The sequence below is a fragment of the Rhinolophus sinicus genome, linkage group LG04, assembly GCF_036562045.2.
Source record: "Rhinolophus sinicus isolate RSC01 linkage group LG04, ASM3656204v1, whole genome shotgun sequence".
NCBI lineage: Eukaryota > Metazoa > Chordata > Mammalia > Chiroptera > Rhinolophidae > Rhinolophus > Rhinolophus sinicus.
In genome coordinates this window covers 182,202,483-182,229,568 of record NC_133754.1, presented here as the reverse complement: position 1 = coordinate 182,229,568, position 27,086 = coordinate 182,202,483, and the positions used below count along the sequence as shown (strand labels likewise).

General features: G+C 48.3%; 1 protein-coding gene across 2 annotated transcripts in view; it reads right to left on the bottom strand.

Moving 5' to 3' along the window:
- The window catches only part of STXBP1 (syntaxin binding protein 1), a 59,413-nt gene that overhangs the window by 4,396 nt on the left and 27,931 nt on the right, over nt 1-27,086 (bottom strand). Inside the window, exons 4-19 of one of the 2 annotated variants that reach the window (XM_019728630.2) lie at nt 24,358-24,434; nt 23,440-23,518; nt 22,158-22,261; nt 20,348-20,496; nt 18,518-18,602; nt 17,666-17,796; nt 16,508-16,615; nt 15,453-15,513; nt 14,062-14,127; nt 13,283-13,363; nt 11,297-11,435; nt 10,503-10,612; nt 9,354-9,455; nt 7,617-7,702; nt 4,297-4,451; nt 2,666-2,791 (exon numbers count right to left, since the gene is read on the bottom strand). In XM_019728630.2, the coding sequence (XP_019584189.1) occupies nt 2,682-2,791; nt 4,297-4,451; nt 7,617-7,702; nt 9,354-9,455; nt 10,503-10,612; nt 11,297-11,435; nt 13,283-13,363; nt 14,062-14,127; nt 15,453-15,513; nt 16,508-16,615; nt 17,666-17,796; nt 18,518-18,602; nt 20,348-20,496; nt 22,158-22,261; nt 23,440-23,518; nt 24,358-24,434 (1,643 nt within the window). In that variant the 3' untranslated portion in view covers nt 2,666-2,681. The remainder of the gene's footprint in view (nt 1-2,665; nt 2,792-4,296; nt 4,452-7,616; nt 7,703-9,353; nt 9,456-10,502; nt 10,613-11,296; nt 11,436-13,282; nt 13,364-14,061; nt 14,128-15,452; nt 15,514-16,507; nt 16,616-17,665; nt 17,797-18,517; nt 18,603-20,347; nt 20,497-22,157; nt 22,262-23,439; nt 23,519-24,357; nt 24,435-27,086) is intronic. The other variant, XM_019728631.2, reaches the window with a different exon arrangement.

Genomic DNA, 27,086 nt, shown 5'->3' with positions numbered 1-27,086 from the left:
TACAAAAAACCAAAAACTTCCTGCCAAGTGTCAGTGCCATACAAGAGGTCTCAGCCAGCCTTTCAGCCGCTTTTATTAGCATCTGACAGCCTCTGGACAGTCCCTAATAATCACCATTTTTAATAAACCACCCAGGGTGTAGAGGTGAAAATCTAATAGATTTTACTTCTCAGGCGTCTGAAGGACGAGTGATTAGCAGGGATTAAGACGAGGTTGGGTGGAGGCTGCCTTACCTGCCATCCACCCCCACTCCCTTCTACACAGACCTGGGGAGCCAGCCTCAGCTCCAGGAGAGGGAGGCGGGGAGAGGACAGCCAGGCGCCGGCACCCCTGCACAGCCTGCTGGGGACTCTCCTTCACTGCTGAGTGGGAAAACTCATCTTCTCTTAAAGGCTACGTTACTGCAAATAGCGACATTTGGAAGAAGACAACCCAGTTCCCTAATGTTCAGCACGGACCTAGGTTTCGGTCACCTGGACAATCACAATAGAAGGGGCAAGTCAGATTTGAATCTACTTTCTGACCTCCCTGGTATTAGGGCTCTGGGCCTCGCTTTCTCTTAACTGAACTTTCCAAAATCCAACAAAGCATTTCAGAAGCCAAGCACGTACAACCAGAGTCTATTCATTCTCCCTTTGCTTTGATGGCAGCTGAGACCCTCTCTGCTGATCGAACCTAAAACATAGGAAAACAGTTTGCAAAGGAGACTTCTGAAGCAGGGAACCCAGAGTGAGTCCTAGGAGGTGCCCGTGGTGTCTGGGCTTGTGATTCTTTCAGACCCTGCAAGTGGTCTGCCATTGCCACAGCCTCAACTTAACACCTGTCCTTCTCTAAGTCTTAAAATACATCTTGCAGCAAACACAGCCCACCCACCTGCCATCTGCACACAGAATGAGGTATCTCTGATTACCAACCTACCAGGGTGCTTCTAAACAATGACTGGTTTTTAACACTGAGGTTTTTAACACTTTTATTCACTGCCCCACTGGCTCGCTTTCTTGGGGAAGGCGCCTGGGCAGGGTGAGAGGTGGCCAGGGCCACAGCCAGCCCCAGTGTCCTGGCTCACAACCGCTTGCTATTTCTTACCTAACTACTGTCCCTCTGTGGGGGAAGGAAAGAGGAGACCAACTGGTGCCTCCTGTTCTGACCTTCAGAGCAAGTCCTTATGGGATGAACATACTCCCTTTATACAAATAAGCACCTTCCGATGTTACCTAGCCACAGTTCTGATGGACCATTCCCGAGGTTCAGAGGTGCGGGAGTGGGCGGGGCTGCGTGCTCTGAGTCCCCAGACTGAATTACTGACTCAGACGGCAGTGCTCGAGGAGCCTTGGGGCTGTGATCCAGCCTCCCGGTGTTCCGCACAGTGGCCCAGTGAGGGGAATGACCCGCAGTGACACAGGTGCTCATGGCACAACTGGGGCCAGAGTCCATGTCTCTCCACTGCTCACAGGTGACTCACAGTCCGAGTCACCGGGCTGTGTGTCAGCCCAGGGGAAGGGACATGTTCAGGTCCATCGTTGATGGAGCACACGAGGTCAGGGACACAAAATGCGGCCTTGTCACAGAATGTGTAAAGAAGCCAAGGCAGGACCAACATAGCAGTGGAGTTCGTCCACATCAGTCTGCCGTTCACACGTTAAACGATGTTCCCGGCACATACGAAGGATGGAAAGAGACGAAGGAACGAGGACAAGAATAAAATGTGGATAATCTACCAAACAGACAATGGGTTCTTAGGTAACTGAGATTAGGTACAAGCATGGTGGGAGAGCGAGACGCTCTTTAAAGGAGCGCATAGCATTAGGAACAGATTTCTACCCAAAGGCTCTCAGATCTTACCAAGAGGCTTCAGTTGGAAAGGGGGTTGTGATTGTTCAACTCTTGAAAGGATCACAGGACAATTAAAATAAACGCAATTACCAAAAGAGCAAATGACTATTAAGTGCTGTATTCCCCAGAGGAACATGAGACATGAGCTCTTTCCGTGGCTGGCTGGAGCTCACCAAGTACATGGTGGCTTGTGGTCTCACCCGCCCCTTAGAAATTGTCCCTCGGGATGAGTGCCTGTCCCAGGAAAAAGGCACTGACGAAGCTAACGACCCCTGACGCGGGGCCGATTCTGATGCTCTCCGCTAAGCCTTCCGCACAATCACCTACCCATGGGCACCTCCACTGGTTCTGCTTCTTGGCCACGACCATCCCTTGAACGCCTGCTAGCCTCACTCTCAAGTTCACACCAAGTTCATCCCAACCAGGATGCAATGTGTTCTCTGCCTGGTACCCACAAATTCACCCCTGGGCCAGCAGGCTTGGGCGCCATGCCCCTGGCATCCCTCAATTTTTAGCCCCCTTGAGAGGACTGTTCACAGCAGTTATTCTCATTTTCAGGTTAAAACCTGGTGGGCTACAGCTGCTGGACTGAGCAGCAGGCAGCCCCAGGCAGCGTGAGCTAGCAAGCTGGAGCCTGAGGCCCCAGGGCAGGGGGTGTGAAGGCAGCGACGGACACATTTTCAATCGGTGTTAAGAACTGCAAGCATTTTCTTGTTAAAGGAAAATCAAATAAATAAGAAACTAAAAAGGGAAAAATAAAAAGAGTGACGGAATAATCAAAGAAAACCCTTCAGAGTGGAAGAGTTTCTTTTCTGTAATAAGCTGCTTTTACTTTGTTTCTTTGGCTCTCACTCCATTGTTGGAGCCTGATCCTCAAAAGATACCCTAGAGGACTCCCTGAAGTCGGGGTGTCTCAGGTCCATGAGAAATTTGGTGGGAGTAAGAATGTGAGTAGAACCTGCGGGAGAACAGAGGCCAGCTGACTGCTTGAACAAAGGTACGTTACAGGAACATGCCAACTTAGGCCTACATTTTACACAGCCAATGAGGTATGAGAAAGCAAGACGGGCACACACATGCACACACACACGCACACACACACTGCAGGATGGCTGGCATGCACAAAGCAGGTAAGTCCACACAGCGGACGTCGGCTGTCTGCGTGAGGCCCCTCCATGAATCCGCATGGGCCACTTTCTCTTCCCAGGTTCCCACCTCCCAACAGGGAACCTCAGGCCAGAGCCAGAGCTGAAGAGGGAGATTTACCCCCGAGCCTGGTTATGACAGCTTCTGCCCAGGAAAGCTGTGTTTGAGCTGAGAATTATCCAACACACGCATGCAACATATATGCAAGCAGCTTACTCATGAGCCCTACGTAGCAGAAAGGAAGAAGCTATACAAGGAGCAATGGCAACCAGACGGGAAGCTTTCGGGAGTGGGCGGGGGGATGTCCAATCTCCCCACTAAATGGCGGTATTTAGAAGGTGGCCAACAGTGCCAGGTCCATGTTGAGACACCCAGGAATGGTCATATGGACTGGGCTGTAAGCTGCTTGCTCTGAGAGCCTGGGGGGGATGGGGTGGCCACTGAGACTTGGTCACCCTCAAGGGGAGGAATAAAATTGACACAGCTTCTTAAGGTAAGGGGGAAAGGACAGAGCCTGGCCAGGGTAGTATGTGCTGAGCGCCTCTTGCCCATCAAAGTCAAAATGCACCTGGTAGCGTGCTAATCCATTTTATCAAGGGCAAGATGGGACACAAAGGAAGGCCTAGAAATTGTGGAAGCTCCTACAGACATGTAAAGGGAGAAAAATCTCCTGCTGCATTAAGTCAGCTCTTATGAGTTGCTTCCTTTCTTCTGGAAAACAAACAGGAAATACCAGAAAGGGTGTGACAGACCCAGAAAGCAGTAAGTCTAGGTTGGTGGGAACCCTTAGCAGAGTCCAGCAGTCAGGCTGATAGGTTTCGGGTAATATCTGCTCGCATACGTTTGTCCATCTCCAACTGGACAGGTAAAGAGCGGGTCACAATTTAACCTTCCTCTCAGTGAGCACCTTCTGGGTGTGAGGCCCAACGCCAGGACACTGACAAGTCCCACCTCAGGCCTGGTTCGGGGCTGTAAGTGGGTGTTCTAACCCCATTTGGTTGGGTAAGGACATCGCAGTCTGCAGACGTGGCGCCCTGGTTCCACGAGACCCCCGGGCAGAGGTAGAGCGGTGAGCCTGGGGCTGATGGAGTCTGTGGTCAGGCACTTCCCTCTACATGCATCTGCCTCTCATCAAGAGATGGTGTAGACATGAGGAAGGAGGCCGTCGCCCCTTAGCTTGTGCCATCCACAAACGGGTTAAGAGACTCGTTGTGCCGGGGCCATGGAGAGTCGAAAACAGAATGAAACACCAAAGCATGGAATGGAGTCAAAGTGCGGTGAAGCAGCCCCTTCCCGCTAGAAAACATGCCTACTCACCTATCAGCACTTCCCACTTCCCGTTGGCCTGGGTCACCTCGTATGCACACCGCATCTCATTCAGGCTCACGCCCCCCAGGATGAAAATAATGAGGCGGGGCCCACTGCGGTACTCCCCCGGGGCCTTATTCTTATGCCAGTGCCCATAGCGGGCGCTGGGGAGTGGGGAGAAGTGAAGGGGGGGAGAGGGGGAGAGAGAGAGAGAGAGAGAGAGAGAGAGAGAGAGATTAATTACATTTATCTGCACTTACAGTATCTAGCACGTCACAGCTCCGTGACTCAGTGACACATTGGTTCTGTGCACCAGTGACCAAAGCGGAGTAACACTTAGTAAGTGTGTGAATGAACTGCAGTGCAAAACCCTAAGTGCTTGGGCTGCCGGGAGAAGAATCACTAAGAGCGCCCATGCTGTGACCCTGTCACACTGAGAAACATGTAGGCAGCAGACAGGTTCAGGTCGGTTCTAAAGTTGGGCTTGTTAAGTGCAACAGCTTCACCCACCATGACGTTCGTCCAGGCGTCCACCCATGGTTGTACATTTCGAGGCTTGTCTGGGACATTCTGCTGGCAGTGAGCAGTGACGACAGTCTAAGGCCGGGCTTCCCAGCACAAACATGCGGGGCCGCCTCAGCATGAGGAGCCAGCAGGAGGGAGACACAGCCCTTGCCACTAGGAATCACGGCTTAACTGGGGTGGGTGGCACAGGTGGGTGGGGAGACGGAAACTACGATGGAGAATAAGTAGCTCAGTGTCACAGGGACAAACGCAGTGAAGGGCCATCTAGTGCTATCCAAGTGTCACTGTGGAAGGCTTCCCAAAAGAGGTGACACCGAGCTGTCTCTGGACACACGGGTTTCAGTTCCCTAGTTCTGCGGAGGTGCCCGCTCTGCCACTGGGCGTCCTCAATAGATCTCCATCTTGTCCTCAGAAAGAAGAATGACAAATGGGCTACTTCTACCGTGTTTCCCGAAAAATAAGACCTAGTGGGACAATCAGCTCTAATGCCTCTTTTGGAGCAAAAATTAATATAAGACCCGGTATTATATTATATTATATTATAATCTTATAGTAAAATAAGACCTGGTCTCACTATATTATATTATATTATATTAATTATATATTACATTATATTATATAAGACCCGGTCTTATTTTACTATACTAATTTTTGCTCCAAAATTAATTTTTAGAGCTGATTGTCCCGCTAGGTCTTATTTTCGGGGAAACACAGTAGGTTAAGAAAATAGGGAACAAAACGCAAATCCAAACAAGGAGAGCAAGTCCCCTCTGGACAGTGAGATCTCGGCCCTTCTTCCTGATCTATAACAGCCATCAGCATTGAAGTCACTTTCCAAGTCTCGAAGGCACTGGGGGCCCCTGTGGGGCCGACACAAAACTTCAGTCACTTTCTCTGCCCGAGCAGTCATTGGAGGTTCTGCCATCGTCATCCAGCCTGGCTGGGGCACTAGCTGGGAGTTTGCACTATACTCCAACGTTGGCAATAAACGTTTGGCCTCCACTGCCATCACATAGGGGTGCACAATGCCCTATGTGCCACACAGGCCTTCAGCGCCCCCAGGAGAAGGCCTGAAAGTGAAGATGGAAAGAGGGGGGGCGGGCACAGTATGAGAAGAGGGACAAAGGCGTATATCCTAGTGTTACACCAGTGCCCCAGGGCGCCCTCCTGGCACTGGTGACTCTCCTGTTCCAAGCTCACGTTCAGCCCTGACTGTTCTCTAGAGCCAAGCAAAGGTCTTGCTGTCAGAGAAATACAGAGTAGCCCCCTACCACCTCAGGAAAGGTACCAGACGCTGCTGTGGGTTGGGGGGGGCAGCGCTAGACTGCACCAGAGAGTGAGTCTATAACAGGCGTCACATTACGGAGTCCCAGGGACAGGCCTGTGGAGTGGAGATACCCCCCCCCCCCACCACAGAGCACAGCAGGGAAGGTTTCTAGATGAGGGAAGAAGGAGAGTGAGAGGAAGAGCTCCGAACACAGACCTCACAAGGCACCGTGGACGACCAAGAACACGCATTGCGTAGAACCTGGGGACAGACTCTCTACTGACATCTTGAAGCTGAGACATGTCTGAGCATCACCAGAAACCCAGTCAACCCAAAGCAGCCACGTGTCCCCCATCTGCGTTTCCGTCAAGAACGGATCTGAGAAATGTGGCTCTGTGCAGACGACATATTCATCCCCTTCTTAATTAATAACTGAAATCAATTTATGAATCAAAAGTGAAGACAGAATGCACCAAGGGCCTGCCACGTGCCAGGCTCTGCTCTCGGCACTGAGGATAAAACACACACCAATCCCTGCCCTCACAAGGCGGACACCCATGTCGGGAAAGACTGACAATCAACAAGATAAATAACCATAGTACACTAAGTGGTGGCGTTATCTGTGGAGAAAGATAAAGCAGGGAAGGGAGATGGGAATTGTCGTGGGGAGGCTGGAACTTTTCCTTTATTTTCTGTAACACCTATATTGAGTGAAATCTCCACATCATACAATTCACACATTAAAGTGTACAACTCGATGGCTTTTAGGGTAGTCACAGAACTGTGAACGATCACCACAATCAATTTTAGACCATTTTCATCAACCCAGAAAGAAACTCTATACCCATCAGCGGTCATTCTCCGACTGGACATTTCATGTAAATGGAATCATATAATATGTGGTCTTTGTGATTTGTCCTTTCACTTAGCATAATGTTTCAAGGTTCATCCACGTTGCAGCTTGGGTCAGTCCTTTGTTTCCTTTGTTTGGCTAAGTAATACTCCATCTATAACTCTACCACATTTCGTTTCTCATTTATCAGTTGATGAGCATTTGGGTCATTTCTACTTTTGAGCTATTATGAATAATGCTGCTAGGAACACTGGCAAACTGTAATTTTAAACAGTAGTTATGGAAGATCATAAAGAGTAATACTTGAGTAAAGACCTGAAGGAGATAAGAGGCAAGCCATGCTGATATATTGGGAATAGATCATTTCAGGCCATGGGAAAAGCAAGTGCAAAGGTCCTGAGGCAGAAGTAAGCCTGGCATGTTCAGAGAAGAGCAAGGAGGCTGGTGCGGCTGAAGTGGAGCAAGAGAAGGGAAGAGTGAGGAATGAGTCACGAGGAACAGACACCAGAGGGGGAAGGCCTCACAGCTGCTGTAAGGACTTGGCCTGCTCTTTGGCTGAGATGAGAACAGCGGGAGTGTTCTTACGGGTCACGAGGCATCACAACAGGACGACTGTGTAGCTGACATCCGAGCAGAGCCGGTCCCACTTCCTGACCCCCTGCCCACTCAGGGCTTCTCACCTACCTGACAGCCGTGGTGCTGAAGGAGGCAGAGGAGCGGGTGGAGATATAAGGGTAGTGCTTGGTGTCGAGTTTGTCCTCAATAGTGTCCTGGAAAGAGACGAGACGGAGGTTAGGTCGGCCACTGGTCTGAAAAGAGCTGCCGGAAACCCAGGTGAGATGACTCAAAGAAAAAATCACTTAGCAAAACCCACGGCCAGGTCTGCACCAACCAGAGCTCCCTCGCCTGCTGCTGAGGCCCAGTGTGGACCATATGCTCCATCACTGGCTGAAACACTGAGTAAGCCTGTAGATCTGCTCTCTAGGAGAAGTTAGAAAAGACTGCATTCATTTCTCTTGTTTCCCTTCCACTTTATTCTTTTGTGAGACTATAAATGTTGTCTTTTATCCAATAAAGTACTGACACATGCCACCAGTTTTGTAAACTAGACACAAGCAGTCTCTCCAGCCAGAGAAAACCTTCCACCCTCCGCTTCCCAAGGGTGTAATTATCGCTGGGTGGCCCTAGGTATCTGCCTCCTGCTGTTTAGAAATCGACAATCCCACTTACAGCTACCATGTGAAGCCCACACATGTGTCTTTGGGGGCTGGGAGGAGGGGCAGAAAAAGGGAGCAGAAAACAAAGGAGGAAATGACAGGGGTTGGCTTTATCTATTGCACCAAGCAAAGAAATGTAATTGGTTTCTAGATGTCTCATGTTCACCCATCGTTTTAGTTTGTGGATTTTAAAAATAGGAAGCTGACTCACTATATATATTTAAAGCATTTATTTTAACATACAATTCAGTACAAACACCTGGACGGCTATGAATTAACAAAGGGACCCTGGGCAAGAGCCTTCATTCTCAGGACCCCATTCCTGCCCACCTGTCAAGTGCAGGAGTTGGACAGATTATCTCCCATCCCCCCTAAAGATCTAGCAGAGTACAATTCTATGCAGGGTTTCCTCACTCTACAAGAAGGGAGGGGAGCGCCACCACAGGGAGCTTTACAAATATGAGACACCTACCATGGACAAGGCACGGTACCAGAGGACACGTCAGTTAAGGGCCCAGGACCAAGGTATAAAAAGGTGAGCGAAAGCACCGAGGAGCATACAGGCTCGTAAAGAGCCTCCCTGACACACGCTACGGGAGTCCCGGGGAGGCCTCTGTGGGGCGGGGGTCAGACGGGTGGGGTGGTGTGTGGGAACGGTGAGACCCGACGGGCCTCTGAAGGAAGGCAGGATTCAGGAAGTGGAGAGGACAGTGAGAACAGCCCAGATGCGGGTGGTTTTGAATAGAAGAGCAGAGGCAGAAATATGTTTGGCAGGGTCTCTGGCTGGCACGGAGGGCTGAGGGAGGGGAGCAGCGGGAGAAGGTAGGCTGGGGTGACATTCTGTAGGCCCTTTCGCACCGACAGCGGTGTCATGTGACACACCCATACCTCAGCGTGGACCTTGTTACTCACTGGACCTTTAGATGCTGTGATACGTTTGGTTCCTTTGGGTGTGCTGTCATCAAGGGGTCTCTACTGTGGGGCAAGACCGTATGGATCTTGGGGAACCGACCTGGCGGTATCTTGGGACTGTTCTTCATAGCCCTCAGGACAAGACATGCTCTGAGGCCAGAACGAGCTTTGGAGACCTGGGGTGTCACCACCTCCTGAGAGCAGGCGAAGCTGGAAGCACGTGGGCCTTCAAGGGAAGAGCCCTGGGCCCTGGCTGTCCCCCTCCACGCCCTCCCACCCCACCGTCACTGACCTCCATGATGTCCTTAATAATCGGGGTCCACCGCGAGAGCTGGTAGGTCTGCTCACTGATGCGCTCCTTCCGTTCTGGCTTGCTCCTGCGGCGCAACGTGGACTGAAAGCAAACACGCTCACGGTTAGACTGAGGCAGGGGCCACGTGGGCCCTACGTGACTGTGCTGGCCTCCAGAAAGTCTTCTCGAGGACTCTCAGAGAGGCAGCACTGGCAAAAAATAATGAGTAGGGGACAGTTTCCCTGGAAAAGCCAAAAATATGCGCCTTTTAGGAATCTGGATTAAACTTGGGTCTCTAAAATCATGAAAAATGGCAAATGTGGATAAATATATGTGCCATTTTAAAACAATCCAGGTATTTAAAAATAATAATAAAGTCGATTATGGGAGAAAATACTATTTCAGGTGTGACTTATTCTTTGATTTTGTTTCAACGGTATAGGATGTCCTAAAGGAATTGGTCCCTCTTGTGAATAGGGTCTAAAATTGCGAGTTACATGTCTCTGGTCTGGTGGCTTCAGAACAAAGTTTTTGGCTCCAAGATTCCAAAAGGAGCGCACCCGAAACTCTAGCTGTATTAGCACTGCTGCTGGGCTGACTCCCTACAGACAGAAAGCACAGTGGGGCTCCTACTGGAGGGGGGGCTCCTAGCGAGTACTCTGCAGAGTGCTTCTGCCGCTTCCTTGAGTCCGGGCGCCCCGCCCCCAGCCTCTTCTAGAGCTCACTGCATGGTCGGGCCTCCCAGACTTGGTCCTGCATCATCACTAGCACAGGGGACTCAAAGCAGGGAACTGCCTGATGCCAAGTGCTGGCTGTCCCCTCCCAGAAGATGCTGAGTCTGCGTGTCCAGAGGCAAAGCCAGACCCACCTGAAGGAGCCGGTAGGACCCCTGTGATGGGCTGGTTCACAGACACAGCTCAGCTCTAACGACTGTGTGGCTCCTTGATGGGCACGCCTGGGTCCTTGGTGCTAATGAAACCTCTATTTTATTTACACCTCTGTATCTTTATTCCTCTGATTTTATCTGCTTCCTCTTTCTCGATGTTGAGTGTGCGTATCATAAGCTGCCTTAAGTAAGTCAGGGGAGAACAGGCAAGGCCCACCAGCTTCCCTGCTGCCGCCCCCTCCCCATCACAGGCTGGCCCTTACGTCTGTCACGATGGGCACCCCGAGATGGGCCATGTTGGTGATGATCTCGCTGTCCTCCGGGGGGATCTGCGCATGCTGGATCAGTTTGTTCAGGTTTTCCTCAGTGATGCCTAAGAGAACAAAGCCCGGTCACCACACCCACCACTGCACACCACGCACTCAGGAACGGTGCCCCTTCTTCTCAGAATTAGTGGAAATTAATCTGTTCATTGCATCAACTTTACTGTAAGACAAAGACAAGATCGGGACTCCAATCCCACCCCACCCCCCAACTCCATCCCAGGCTGTGGCCATTTTGGTCCATGTTCCCTCCGCCCCTGCTTCTCAGCCGTCCTGCCACTCCTGGCCCACGTCAAAGTTAACTTGGACAAGAGAGCCTCTGGGCCCATCTTTTTGCACAACAGACAAACAACTATGGGCAACTATGATGTGGGGAAAAATCGGTTATTTAAAAGCCCAGATTACAAAGTGATGCAAGTTACAAGTATCTGGCAGATACGCGCCAAGAAACTGGCTGTGAAGCTCTCCCCGCTTTGCAAGTGCCCCCTGCTCCCTCACCCCCTCCCTGTCCTCATCTGTATGTCCTGTACCACTGGTTAACCCCAGGATTACCGGGGGACACTAGCCTCTAGCTGCAACGGATCTGCCGACATTACATTTCCCCAAACGTAAAGAGCCACTAGGATCTTCTTGTTAAACACCCTTCCCCTTCCCTTTCCCACATCTTTTCAACTACTTTTCCGCCTTCTTTTCTCTCTCCCAGCTGCGCCTCCTCTGCACCCCACCATTCCTACCATTCTTCAGGAAGATGTAGAGAAGGATGATGCGGATTTTGTCGTAAGTGCTGACGTTTGCATCCAGCAGAATGGGGACGATGGCTCTCATGGGGTCCTTGATCTTCTCCCCTTCGGCATCCGTGCCCATGGCCAGGTCCTGCAGGAAACACAGCGTGCTGGCCTCATTTCTGGTGACAGTCATAGGTGGTGACCATCAGAAAGTTCCTGGCCCGTAAATGTCTGGGATTTGCTGTTGGGGTGGGGAAGGTGTTGCACAGGTACTTCTCTCGCGATGTGTGGTAAGTAGCGCTGATCTCTACATCATCAGCGAGACCAAAGCTCCAAGTCTCACTTTCCTCACACAGAAACCACATGACTTGCCGTCTTGTTTAAAGGTAGGCTGTTCCCTTCAGGGGAGGGCCTGTGCCAGCTCCTCAGGGAAAGGCTCAATCCTGGCAGGTCTTCTAGAGGCACAGAGCCCTGTGGGGGGACCGGGGCTTAGAGGGACGCACTTTCCACACAAGAAATGCTTTGGCATTTTAAGGTGCCTCTGCCTGGCTCTGCTTCCCCTGGCACTAAGGACAGCCTTTTGAGTTTTAACTGCTCAGGCTTTTAATCTTCCAATCATTTCTAGGGTGAGGAGGAAAAAAGAATGGGCTCTCAAATCTGCAAATCCAACCCAAGGAGATGAAAGAAAAGAGAAGGGCTGACAAAAGAACTGAAGATGAGAGAGAGTGAAGCAAGCACCGTCTGCCAGCCTCACGCTGCAACCCAGGCCAGAGCAGGACCCATTCTCGAGAGGCCAGAGAAAGTGGCACCTCAGCCCGTCAAGGACCATTTGGTCTTGTTCTCAGAGACCAGAGGTTGCCCGAAGGTTCCCTTTTTTCTCTGGGGATCCCGGGAGTCCATAACAATCATGATCTCGAGTTCATGGTCGTTTCCCAGTCTGGGTCGGAGGAAGGCAGGTACCTCTCCTAGGCCCTGCCACCTCTCAGTCCTACCACCAGCCTCAAGAGACACTTGTTCAGCAGGATGTGATTCTAATACTCTCTAAAGTCAAGTTAAATGTAACAAATACTACTGAGCGCTTCTGAAAAAATGTGAACTCCCAAGGATTAATCCCAATTGCAGTTTTACTGATCTAGTGATAATGTCTTCTCTGGATGGTCAAGTTCTTTTGGACCCCCTTGTGTTTACCAAGATCACCGGTGAAGTGATGGATTTTAGCAGGGCTGCTTCCCCTTACAAGAGAGGCAATGCGTCAGGGCAGCCGTCAAACCAGAAGACTTCCATCCTAGCTTCACCCCGAGAACTAGAGCTGTTGTTTTTCTGTGAAAAGGGCCCTTCCGCTGAGGCTACAGGAGCATTTAACCCCTTCTTCCCTGAGAAGCTGACCCCAGTGGAGCATTTTTATCACACTTGAAGAAGGAGTGCCAGGATTACAGACTCCACACAACACTCCTGGAAATTGTGGCAGCATTGTTATTTCCCTCTGCGGATGAGGAAAATAAAGCAGGGAGAAATGGGCACATCAAACAAATCAGTGACAGAGACAGAGCTCAAATCCCAAACTCTCAACTTATAGTCCTAATTGTGATCAGTGAGGCTGTGGGTCAATTTCCGTCCTGCTACTGCACTCTCCTCTTTCATCCCCCAGGTCTCCAAAGCTGGTGTGGCCACGACAGGAGGAAATACATTCAGAATACACTATTCAGCCAGCCCTGTGCATGGAGGGCTCAGAGCTCCACACATCTCCTTTCAGCCATTCCAGGGGAGATGGAGACTTTGGAAAGCCAGGCATGCGCAATCCAAACGGCACGGCACTCCAGACCAGCCTCGTCCCTACCATTGACGGTGGAGTGGCACGGGCTGCAGCGGTGAGGGAACATGATCTAGTAGGCTAGCCCATCTCAGTGGCCTATGATTCTGCAGGATGTGCAAGGTCAGATGTTAAAATGCAGCTGGGTAAATGCGCATGGCCAGAAGAGAAGGAGAAGGCCCTACCTGCTCCACGCGGCACAGCTTATCCACGGTGCCTTGGTAATGCTTCATGCAGTCCTCCGCAAGGTGCAGGTGGGTCGAATACTAGGACAAAGTTTGTGATTAGGGAATTACTGATTCATACATCTACCGAGCACCGACGATGTATAAACATGGGGCCAGGCACCCAAGGCGGCTCCAGCCTCATAAAGGACATGAAATGTGTTCAGGCCGGTACACAAACACCACAGGGTAGGAAATTTTGTGTGTCAGGAGAGAGGGACAAACCACATTCTAAGAGTCAAGAGGAAGGGGGGATCCTTCATGAGGGTAGGGTGGCAGGATGGCTTCGCACCACGTACACAGATTCTTTGATCCCCCCCCCCCCAGGAGGTGGAGCTTAGTTCCCCTCTCCTGGAGCACGGGCTGGATTTTGTGATGCCCTCCTCATGGACAGTGTGCAGGAAGTGATGTGTGACATCCCAGGTCAGGACACAGAGGGAAATGTGACTTCCCCTGAGCTCTCTCTGGGGAAGCCAGCTGACATGTCATGGTAAGTCTCAAGCAGCCCTGTGCCAGGTCCATGAGGGGAGGAATAGGAAGGACAAAGAGAGAAATATATGGAGGAAAAAAATCACAGGACATAAGCTGTCTATCCCAGCCTTCCATTTTTGTCTAACAAAAATTGAAGATAACTAAAAATCTGTGGATTTCAAAGCACTGATTAGTGTAGTGGGGTTTGAGAAGTCTTTTTGCAGCTATTTATACCCACGATTCCAATTGACCACTTTGGATCGCCATACCTTGCTGAGCTCCTTCTGGTACTGGGGCATTTTCTTCAGCATCTGGGACAGGTCCCGCATGGTGGTCTGTAAGGGAGAGGACAGCACATGGTCTCACTCCAATGGCCCTGATCTAAGAGGCTGTGCAAGGCTGGGCGCGTAGGACAGGACAGCAGCCCGCACTGGACTTCCCAAGCGCATGCTCTGTAACTCTCGAAATGAATCTGTTAAACACAACATCATGGCTGTTTAGACTGCCAGCCAGGTCTCTGGGTCAAAAAACTACTGATCCAAATACTATCACTGTCTGATTGGTGGGAATGGAACTCTGAAGTCTAGCAATTATGTTTTATTTTTTAGACTAGAAGGTTACTGAAAGCATAATTCTTGCCAGGAAAGAACACTTTTTCTTCTTTCTACTGCCTTTCTGTATACTCTACTCACGCACTCTTGGCATTGAGTTCACACTTCATCCCAGAGGAAAGGCTGCCATTGTGTAGACAGGTGACAAGGAGGCAACAGGCAGGAAAGGTTGGGATCCGCCTCCTGACGGGAGGGTCTGTTTACATTCTAACTTTGTGACCCACCTAATCCCACTCATTTTTCCAACAAAAATCTATTGAATTACTACGACATGACACATACTTTTAAGGGCTAAAGCTACAAGACAAAAAAAAAAATTTCTGCCTTCATGGAGCTCACATCTAGCAGAGCAGCCATCCAACTAAGTGGATAAGCACTCTTTCAAGGCATCAGAATGTGGGTGCACAGAGCAGAGGCACCTCATTAGTCTAGGCAGGAGTAGGGAAGGTTTCCCCCCAGAAATGACGCCTGAGCCAAAGGGCCAGGACTCTACAAGGCTTGGCCCAGGCAAGAAAGTCAGGTGCCGATGGAGCCAGGCAGTGGGGACAAGGTGGAGACAGAGGTGAGACCAGAGGTGTCCCGGAGCCTGACGACCCAGGTGCTGTAAGACGGCCACAGGTGGGGGAATGGGAAGCCACTAAACGGTTTTAAGCAAGGCAGTGACAGAATCAGAGCTGCGTTTCCCTTGACTAAGATGGGGAAGCCACTTCTGATAAACAGTCTAAGGAGAGGCCCAGGTAAGCTAGGGTATGAATGCTAATTCCACCACAAGCTAAAAAAGATGTCCCAGTTCTTCCGGCTTAAAATGAATTGTGATCTAACACAGTAAATACGAATCTTTAGTGTTACAAAAAGAAACTCCCCACAAATATCAAAATATGGGGCTCCGGATTTCAATCTTGAATGCAAAATGAGACAAAATGATTGTAGATGAAGGGAGGACGACAACCCCCCAACTCACTAGCCTTACCCAGAGGAGGTGTCCTCGCTGCTTCTAGAGAGAAAGCAGGGATCAGCTTAAAGGGCACTGAAGGTTAGTGTGGGTTTACCTTCTCTCCAGTGTTCATTCTCTTGCTAGAAGAAAAATCTTTCAGCGAACGGGTGACTTCCCTGGAAGACAGAAGGAGGCAGCTAAGTTTCAAAGCAACACGAAGCACTTCTAATGGATGCTGCAGGAGCAACGCAAGAGTCTTCCTTTAAAAAACAACAACTGTGGGAACTTTTCCTGCCAAATAAGGTACGCATTGAAAGTGATTTCTAAGAGGAGAGAGACACGTTGTTTTCTAAGCCGGGACGTCCAGAGTGGGGGGTACGAGATGATTCGAGAAGAAAATATTAGGACATTATTTATGTTTATCTGACTTCATCCTTTTCAAATCTGTTTTTGTGTAGGCTGCAAAATATACACATTAGTACAATAAAGCATATATTTGATTCATAGATAAATTTAAGCACTGGAACTGTGACTCAACATTTTTCTAAATTTGAGTGATCCAAAAAGTTTGGAGACCACTTCTAAGTAACTGAGCTAATCAAGACTATTATGTTCTCACTCCTCCTGGTGACTTTCTAAGGACATCACCAAATCAATGTGTAGCAAAATGTGTCTTTCTGCAAAAATAGAATTGTTTAAAGGTCTTATAACAATGTTTAGGTACTAGGAACATTTGGAACATTTTCAGGTAGGTTCGGCATATACAGATATCAGTTGTTGCTCAGACAGGGGAGGAAGACACACACCAGCTAAACAAGAGGACTGCGTGGAAGTGGAATATGGATCTTCAGTGGGAGGAACTGCCTTTACATGTTTAGTGTCTATAAAGCATTTGCGGAGAGCGCTACAAATGCTTTCCCAAAACTCTCAAAGCCCCCCCAACACAGGATGGATTTTCTAACTTCCTGGAGTTGGTGGAGCCCGAGCTCAGAGATCAGAAAGGATTTGTCCTCATAGGTTAGCATGTTGGCTGGCGCCTTCGCTGAGGCAGGACTTCATCCACTGAAGAACTCCACCCAAGCTGCCCAGAGGATGCGCCTCTCAGAGACCACAGACAGAGAGAATCATTGTGCCCTGGAGGAGAGTGGAGGAGAGGAAAGGGGCTCTTACTGGGACACCTCTGCAATGTGCTTGTGGCGCAGGGTTATCCACAGGTCGTCGTCCTCGTCCAGAAGCACTTCCTTCACCCGTGCCTCTCCGATGCCACTCGTCTCATACCTAGAGAGAGGATGTCCCCACAAAATTCATCCAGTGCCCTCTGGTTTATAATAGACAAGAGCTCACAGTCTGCAGATGACAAATGCCCACATGAATGATTTCACAAGCCCCATGACCACCCGATGTGTCACTGTCTGTGTCAGGTCTATGGTACGAGCACTGACACAGCTAATTCCTTGGGCAAGGAGAGACCCAAAGCTCTAATCAAGGTTAGCTGACTTGAAGTTCTGTATTAAAATCCTCAGGGTCAGCTGACAGGAGCACCACCTGAGCCACCTGGTCCAGGCGTGAAGTCAGGGTATAGATGGGTTCAGAGTTACTTATAAGGGACAAAGATCATGTCTGTCCCTCTCTGAGAAAGGACTGGATACCATCCTCAAATGTGTGGTGGCTAAATAGCCTCCAGCAGCGACCAGTGACAGGCCCTCAGCATATGATTACATGTAAAATCATGAGCATCTACAGGAAGGTGAGAATTATGGGGACCAAAAGGGAAAAGAGCAGAGATTTTCACTCATATTTTTAGAATCTTCATTTTGAAACCACTACTTTCATTCATGATCAACGTTGTAAAATAAATGACACGAGAACAGTGCTTCCATAAAAAGAAAAACTAGTTTTTAGAAACTAGTTTCCAATAATTACCACCAAGAAAAATGTTTATAATGAAGAAAATAGCTCCTCTGCAAATAGAGTTTAGTGAGAAACTCCTGTGGATCCATTTTGTCATATTTCATGATCAATAATTAAGAAGGTTCAACTCTGAATAAGGATATGCACACAGGCCCAAACTGACATATTCACACATCCAAGCGGCTATGAACTGAGGTGATGTGAGCTATGAACGGAAGATCCAAAGTTCTTGTTCTCCCCGAAAAGGGGCCCAAATTCCTGGTTAGAATTGCCACTGGATTTTGGCAACTCACAGAAAAGATTGCAGATATCAATGCACTTGCTTTTCCTAGGGTTCATGACGTCCTCTTTCTCTAAAGTCAGAGGTGTCTGTGGTTTGTCTGCAGAGCCTAGTCCCTCGGGGGCGTGTGCACCTACTTGTAGACATCGTTCTCAATAGGCAGCAGATCGTAACTCATGGCCTGAAAAGTCAGTTCATGCAGCACCGGGGAACAGGGATCGAAGCCACGGTCCAGGATCAGGAGCTGCGAGCGAGCCTTGTCCGGGCCCTGGCAGGAAGGACACAGGGAGCTGTCACAAGCCACCCCCCACAACTCCAGCTTCTCCAACTAGCGCAGGCCCTCCTGTAAAAGGGGGCAGCAGGAAGTGAACTCAGCGGGAAAACCTACTAAAACTGCACTGAATATAGTTCATTTACTGCTTGACAAGAACACAAGTAAACATGTGAGAATGCAATATGTCTACTATGAGTAAGAGTCCTTTGAAGCAGACCCCAAACTGCGGCTGGGGTCCAGAGTGAGCTCAGGAAGCACAGCATCATCGCCTGGGTTCAGCTACAAACAGGCGACCCACCATCCTGTCTGCCTGGGACTTTCAGTTTTAAAACCAAGATAATGAGGAACTGTGTCTGGACTGCAGTGGGGGTTACGTGAATCTACACATGTGATAAAATTAAATGGAACACACACACACACACACACACACGAGTACATGTACACACTACTGAAATCTGAACAAGGTCTGGAGAGTGTACCAATGTCAATTTTCTGGGTTGGTATTGTACTACTGAGGGGGTTCCCCGGATGGAGGGCTTTCAGTGCCCAAACTGGGGAACTCCTGGCAAACAGAAACAAGTTGGTCACCGTAGCTCCACTGAACAAAACGTAAATCAGCCTGCCCAAGGGCCCGAGCACTTCACTGGAGGCCACGTGCAGGAACAGCGGCACTCACGTACGCGCCGTGAGCAACTGAGCTCTCCCCAGGACTTACCTCCCCCATGGTTGGGTCATCGGCTTTGTAGGCATCGAGTTTGTCCTGGATTAGCTGAGCCAGCAAAGCATTGTCCTTGTATTCCCTGACAAAGGAGAAGTGACACAGGTGACTGGCCCCTGCACCCAAACAATGGCGCAGACTGCCTTCAGGGAGGAAGGCAGGCCAGCATGGCGAGGGTCAAGGGTGATGGGAGCTTCTGCACTGGCCTTTACAAGAATAGAGGCATATATAGCGTGCATAATTAAAAAAATAAAATACTTAGCTCAGTGCCTGGAACATAGTAATTTTCTAGTTCCTTTTTATTTGTTTTTTTAATCTAATAGAAAGAGGTAGTCTCTCTAAGCAGCATCAGATAAACAACCACACATCAGCAGAGGGTCCTATCATCCATTCTTTTCCCACGATCAGGCCACCTGAGCCTGACCCACCTGCTTCTCACTTCCCTCAATTCAAATTCCCTTGGGTCTGGTTTTGTTTTGATGGCAAGTAAGATTTCTGCAGGCAGAGCAGATATCAGTGAGCGCCTCAGTCTAAACCTTTCCCCTTGGGTAAGCCGGACAGTATATCCTGGGGCCCCACCCAATTGTATGTAGGGTGTGGCTGCTGCCTGCCACCTGCTGTCAGCACTAAAGCAGCTCTGTACCCAGCCCCGTGACTCCCAGGAATGAACTCCAGTCTCCCACTACTCTGTGGGACATAGGGCCTAGGCGCCCATTTCTTAACTTCCGCCAGGCTTTTGGTCGGTGAACACAGATAATAGAGCAAAGCCAGGTTCTGGGACAGACCGGGAAGGCGTGTCTCTATAGCTGCACAGCCAGCAGACAATGAGGCAATAAGGACGGGTGGGACACGGCTCCACGGCACTCCAAGTTCAGGCCCGCAGCTCCTCTGGCAGGGGACTTCCCCCTTCCGGTTTCTCCTCGCCTGACTCCTGCTCACACTCCATCTTCACGCTCTCACAGCACTGTGTTCACTCCCGTCAACCCTCCAAAAGTTTCCCAGTGACAGACACTGACGGACAGGATCCCACAGCTGGTATTTGAGGCCCCGAGAAATGGCCTCATCTCGCTCCACCGTCCTACACACACCCTGCGCCAGGCTGCCACGCCTCCTCAAGCTTGCCCTCTGTTTTCCCAACTCCACACTTCTGCTCATACCAACGCAAGAGCCAACTGTCCACACAAAATGCCTGCTGCTCCTCATCAGCCTGGTGAAATCCAAACCTGTCCTTCAAGACCTAGTTCCAAGGTCACTTCTCATCTGAAGCCGTTCTTGAGTGTCTCAGCTTGAAGGGCCCTGGATGCCCAGGCCCTGGGCTCGCCTGTCCGCAGGCAGTCATGTCGCAGGGCCTCACTACAGGTGTGCACCGCTTACGCACGACATGCTGGTGTCTTACCTGCCCTCCCAGGTCAGGGCCTTCTAAGGGCAGGGACCGTGTCCCCAGGTTGTGTCCCCTGCACTTAACACAGCAGATAAGTGCTAGGGGAATGACTATAAAATCTGAAGAATGTGTCCTATAGAGAATTAGTCTCTTTGTATTTTATCTTACTCTGAAACAGCTTCTGTAAAGATGATGCTTTTTTAAAGGTTAGAAAAAGATTAAAAAAAAACTATAGCAAACCTGGGTTGCAGTAACATAGGGGTTCACATTTTATATGTATGTATGTATATTTCACGATAAAATTTAGAAAATAACAAAACCACTGGAAGAATAATTATCAATGTGATGCTCAAATCTCGACCCTCTTGAGACAACTGTCAGAGGACTTTAAGGGCAGAGGATGCGTCGGGGACAGTTCCTCACTCGGGGGCCCGGAGCTGCCTTACCCCCGGTACCGCACAGCTGGGTACTCTTTCAGGGTGGCACACAGAGTTGCGATCTGCTCTGCCAGGCGCTCCAGTATAGGGTTCTTCATCTGAGCCTTGTGGGGGCTGTAGAAGCTTTGGAAAGCGTCAGCAGAGTCCAGGGAATACACCTGAGGAGGAGGGAGAAAATACACATAGTGTTTGCATTCAGGAATGGCGAACTGTCAGAATTTTCTCTAGCCCTGAAGCGAGTCCACAGAACACGTTTACTCTACACATGTTCTGGGTGTCCGCTGTGCCAGACATTGTGCTACACACTTGGGAACTATGAGTGACCAAAGCATGACCGTCCTCGAGGAATGTGAAAGGAAGGCAGACAATAAATAATAAGCATAATGAAAAGTAAATTTTATGGTATGTGAGAAATTAGTAAGTGTCTGAGAAAATAATGAAGCAGGGAAAGAATACCCAGGAGGAGGGCTGGTCAGTGGGGACAGGGCCTCCTTGAGAATGTGACGCTGGACCGTTAGAGCAAGGGCTGGAGGAAGTGAGGAGTTTGTCACCAGCAGGGGGACTTCGCCATGGAGGGACTGGCTAGTGCCAGGGCCCTGAGGCCTGCGACCAGAAGGAGAGCAGGAGATCACGGGCCATTATCAGTGTAAATACATAAGGGACGAGCTAGAAATTGTGCTGTGGCTGTGGGCAAATAATGGAGCTTTTTGATTTAATAATATCCTACCCTCAAAAGTATGTTCTAAGTATTTTTCTTTTCTTTTTCTTTGGAGAATTCTGGAAGTTTAAAATTTTCTCTTAAACTACCTTGCCTACCAGCAATCAGTATTCTCTCAGATCTCATTTATGTAAACTACCCTGATCTTCTAGAAAACCTGAGCCTTTTTTTAAAAAAAAGTTTATTACTTTTTAAAAAATATGTGAACTATAACATAGTTGAACACACTAAAGATGGACTTTATTCAATCCAGGAGGTGATGGGGCTCCCACAGAGAAAAAAAAAATTCCTGCCCTCAGGCTGGGACCAGGCTTTAGGCCAAATGAGATTGTTTTTAAATATTTACACTGCATTTTTTCCATCCTTCTTTACCTAAGAATAGATTACTCTCTGGTGTCTGAAACTGATCTATAAAGATCCAACACGCCACAATCATTTTTTATCTCGACAAAAATGCACAAAAGTCCTGTTACTCTTATTCCTTTGTTTGTTAGGAGAAGACTTTAAGATTTTAACAAATCTTAAAATACTAAGATATAAATTTTGTATATGCTCTCACAAATCTTCACCTTTACTGGCTTAACAACTTTTGTTTTTTTTTCCCCAGGGGAGAGGTTTGCTGCCACAGCATTTGGCATGTGAAGCGTTAATGGCTAATGACGAAGGCTGCCATCTGTTCTCTCAGCACATGACATGCTGAGGTTATCTCTACATAAAAACAGTCTCCTTCACAGCAGATGGGTGTTGTCTGATCCCTTCCCATCTCTCCTTCCACGCTTCTTCTGGATTGGCTACCTTTTGGTTATTCAGGAACCAGCCAATCGGAGTGAACACTGAGAGCAAAGACACATGCACGCAAAGAAAGGCACAATGGCTGAAAAAAAGTCAGAAATAACTGGAGAGTAAGATGAGGGCCAGGCAGACCCCTAAGGAAGACTGCCTCTTTCCATGACATAAGTGTCCACTTACAGCACCTCATTCCCTGGCCCACGGGCTCTCCCACTGTGGGGGATTTCACCCCTCCCCCACCCACTCAGAGCCTGCCAGAACTCCAGACAGAATAAGGTGCAGAGTTCCCGTGCACGCCCTACTCAGCCTCACCTGGGATTCATAGGGGAGAAATGCAATGTTGATTTCCGTCAGAGTTTTGATGACTTTGGCTGCTCGAGATTTTACAAGCTCATTAAACAGGGCATCTGGACAAGCTGTGAGAATGACAAAAGACAGCAGGTTTTCCCATCCATTTGCGGGTTCATTTCAACAGGCACATGTGTCCAGTGGACTCCTTATTCGTTAGGATCTTAAAAAGGCAAACAGAAAGTTCATCCCATTCTAAAACATCCGCTACCTCTAGGGTATAAAAGGAATATAAGCCCACCTACAAGGCCCTCAACATAGAACAGAGATACAACTGGCAGTCAAGACTGAGATTGGGAGCTAATAAAAACTATTTTCTGACATCAAGAAGAAGGGAAAAAAATAACTGTAAGAAATTAAGAAAGGATAAGGCCTGTAATCTAAACAAGCACCACACATCTGACATGCTTATGAAAAATAAAGTAAAGAAAAATAAAATCATTGGGAAACGTGATACAGGCATTTCCCCCGGACCCTCTAAGGAGCTCAGATGCTCAGAAGACCCAGTTGGTGGGGAACCATAATTACTACTGACTCTCCTGAGCCAAACACATGGCTGCAGGGTCCCAGAAACGTGTTATTGGTTTATTATCACTAATGCCATCTACCTGCTTTCTTTGTCTCCCACATCCAAACAGTATAAAATTATTCTTTGCAAGAATAATTTTTGTTTCCCCTTTTTCTCAGTGGTGGATTCTGTGGGTTTTTCCTAGAGAGAGGAACACTGGGGAGACTGTTATTATTGTCCACTCTTTAGCCCTACTCATCTCGCCTTGCTATTAACAAAGATGGAGCAAGATGCTGTGTACTAGGTCGGCTCCACACACACAACCTCCACAAAACAAAACGGATTCTAGGACAATGATGCCGTCCTGAGACCAAGATCATTGCCTGGAATATTTTTGTGGTGGAAAAACAGATGGCATACACCGCAGTTTACAATAGCATGTGGAAGTCTATACAGTGAAACACCAAGCTGGCATCGGGAAATTCTTCTCAGCATTAAACCCTCTAGTCCCAAGAAGAGGTGCTATTTTTCGTCAAGAAGGACTACATGACCTAGTAGGTTTGTATTTGTGTGTGCTTATTTTTGTCTCTCATGCAATTTCTCTTCTGAAAAGAAAAGATCAGGACACACATGGCAACAACACATTTCTTCCCTGTTGTTCTGGCGTGGTTTGGGCTCAGCCTTGCCACGCAGAAACTACCTGGGGAGAGTGGGGCGGCACCAGCTAGCCGTACTTACAATCAGTGAAGAAGACGTGCGCAGCCCGGTACTTGGCGGTTGGTGGGTCTTTAAAGTCACTGACGAGAGAGCGGACAGACTGCGGGAGGGAAACAGAGGGAACTGAAGCCAATTCTAGACGCAAACGGGACCCACATCGGGACTGGGCTTTCAAGCCACTTGTACAAAATCGCGGGGGATTTTGAATATAATTCTAATTCATTTTGGCCATACTGATTTCCGAGGACTTGAAATTAGGATTATTTCAGTATTTAGATGAACAAAAGCCTTCTTAGCTCACTCCAGAATGACAGTGTTCCTTGGAGCCACCCTAAGTTGGGTTCCTAAGAAAAGGCCCACAGAAGAGGAAACTGGTCAGAAACCTTTCAGGAGATTCATACTAATGACGTTCTGGCTATTTCGTTGCATCTGCAGAAGCTCACATGTAAGCCGGTTTTCAAAAGTGAAAAGAAAGCGTGAATACTGGAGGGAACTTATATGGACTGAGAGACCTAGAGGAGGAATTTGCCTGGATGCTGATTTGAACCCTCCCCCGCCCCATGATAAGACAGGTAAATCTCATCTGGTAAATCTGACAGGTAAATCTAACTGGATATTGACAAAAGAAACCTGAAAGCATAAAACACCAAAGCTCGGAAGACGGCTCCCTGACTGGATACAGTGGGCCTCCTACGCAGACAGAGAGATCAAGGGGGAAACTAGCCATGATCCGGAGCTGGCTTTCGGGACAGCCGTGGTATTTTGGAAAGCTAATGTTCTCTTCACTCCTCACTGCGCCCCTCCCTCCCCACGTGTGGACTGCATACTGAAACAGCGTGTTAAATGCATGCTTAACCTAGAAACAGTATGCACTGTGCCACGCAGACACCAAGCCAGCATGTGCAACCTCAGCCAAAGCTCTGCTGGGGGAGGACTTACCTTCTCAGATGGAGTGATGAGATACACAGCCTCCAGGCTGGGCAGTGGTTCCCTGCACTTGTTGATATCTTCCACAACTAGACAACAAAACAGCCAGCCCACAGTGAATGAGAAAACACAACTGGCGATCATAAAACTGGAAGCCATAGTTACAGGCCACCTTCAGACAGGCGCAGACACAAATTTATTAGGTGGGGGGTAGTCACTTGTCCCTTCCTTAGAGTTACCACATTTCACTGTCCCACAGCATTGAAGATGTTAGAAAACCTGAAACCATATCACACTAAATACCTCCCACTTCCCTTTCTGGTTTAAGTACATTCCTTGATCTGCTCTATTTGAAAATGGAAAATGCTACCTCATTCAGTCAAGAACAGTCTTTGGCCTCTTCAGTTTTTTCTCATCGGTCCTAAATAATCCCATGTACTTTGGAATTTCTATGTTGGGCTTATTTATCAACCATTGGACAGTTTTTTCATTTTCCTCTGTATATTAAATGAAGACATTCCAAACATACCTTCTATGTAATACAGTCCCTCTCAATAGTTCAGAGACTAAACATTCTATTTTGTTAAAGCAAACCAGGGGCTTTTGGTTTCCTGGTTTCTTTTACGGTCCCGTCAGCCACGTCCCCCGGAAAGAGCTTTGGGATAGGCCTCCTCTTACTAGTCACCTGACAGCGCTTACGATGGCTCCCCACGCTGTACCGTCATCCCCTGGGATGGAGGGCAGTACTATGGTGCCGTTTTTCCTCTGCAGGTGATTTAGGGATATAAAACCATCACTTTAGAAATATCCCTTGTAGCATTTACAAAGACTTCTCACCCCAAATAATGTTCAAATTAACCCTAAAATCTCACAACCATCTACTTCAGCAATGGTGGTAGATTTCTGAATTTCAAAGAACAATACTATTTCCGCCAAAAATGTTTTGGGGTTCACCACAGGGTTGTTAACTTTTAAACTTTGCCAAGTAAGGACATTTTTTTAAAAGCCACCTTTTGGGGAGGGGAGAGTCTGTGTGCAGAAGGAGAAAGCTGAACCCTCATGGACCACGGAAGTCAACAGATAATGTTTAACGCTGATAAATCAAGAGATAATAGTATAAGTATTTATCTAGAAATATCAAAAATATAACCAGAAGAAAAAGCAGAGTGACCATTTCAGGTGTGATGGGCCCTGGATGATGGGGGAGAAGGGAGTAGGGCAGGGCGTCACTTGCTTTGTCAGAAGCTCATTAGCTCCATTTAGCTTTTTTCCCCTTAATTTTGTGCATTTTTGCTTTGACAGAGAAAAACAATAGTTAAAAAAATATATCATTGACAAAAATAACTTTGTAAGCTCAAAATAGGGGCAACCCTGGTCTTGGATCGCTAAATGACAAAAAGTCACACCAAAAATTATGTACTATGCTTCTGAGAAGCTGGATTTGGAAATGTGCTTTTAAAAATGAAGAAATCAGGGCGGCCGGTTGGCTCAGTTAGTTAGAGTGCAGGACTCATAAAACCCAGGTCAACGGTTCGATTCTCACAGGGGCCAGTGAGCTGTACCCTACACTAGATTGAAAACGACTTGATTTGGAGCTGATGGGGCCTAGAAAAACGCACTGCTCCCCAATAAAAAATAAAATGAAGGAATCATATCCAAGGTGTGAGTGCACCCCCAAAATTATATATACCTATAATTTAATCAAGAAAATCCATAATATATTATTACCATAATTTTACAATTTAAGAACATTTTAACACCAAATAATAGGAAAGACATAACCTTAGAATAAAGAGCAAATCTTTAAATTAAATTCGTTTAGCTTAATGAAAACCTCCACCCTCCGTGTTTTGCGTCCTGGAACTGTGGTATGGTAGTAATTTTGACAAAGACCAGCCACAGTCTGTGAGCCACACATCATATAAAGTCGTCTCCAGGGGAGAAAACTGAGAACTGTGTTACCGCAGGTCTGCTCCACCTAACATTTTGTTCAGGGGAAAACCAAAGGTTAACTTCCTTGTTTGAAATAATACCTCAAAAGAGACTGCTTTTCAATAAATGCTGTTTCAAAGGTTAAAATACGTGATCCCTCTTGAAAGGAGCCCCCGGGTAAGACGAGAGCTGCACACAAGCGTGAATAAGAGCCCTTAGAAGCCAGGTCCGAGTCCTAGTTGAGGTGTGACACTGGCTAGGGACCTTCAGCAGGTGATTTAACTTTTTGAAAAAAACCTATTTATTGTTGAAATTAGAACACATTCCAAAGAGCGAATAAAACATAGACGTGAATAACCGTAAGACAAGCGCCTGTATAGGCACCACTCTCAGGGAGCAGGACCCACCAGCGCTGCGCGCGCGCCCTCACCCCACCTCTACTCCCCTCCTTCCTCAATTTCCTCCTTCCTTCCAAAGAGAAGCAGCATCCTGACATGAATGATGACCACTTCTCTTTCTGGCTTTACCGCTTACGCCTGCACTTCAAATTAGTTCTGCCTGGACCTGAACTTCATATCCATGAAAGCCTACTGTAAGCACCTTTTTGTCTCTTGCTTCTTCTGCTCACCAGTATGTTTATTGGACTCATTCATGTTACTGTGAGTAGTCAGAGGCCATTCGTTTTCATTGCTATGTAGTATTCCACCGTGTGACTCTACCACAATTTATTTTATTGTTCTATGCTTGATGGCCGTTTTGGTTGTTTCCACTTTGGAGCTACTATGAACAATGTCCTGCGAGCATTCCCG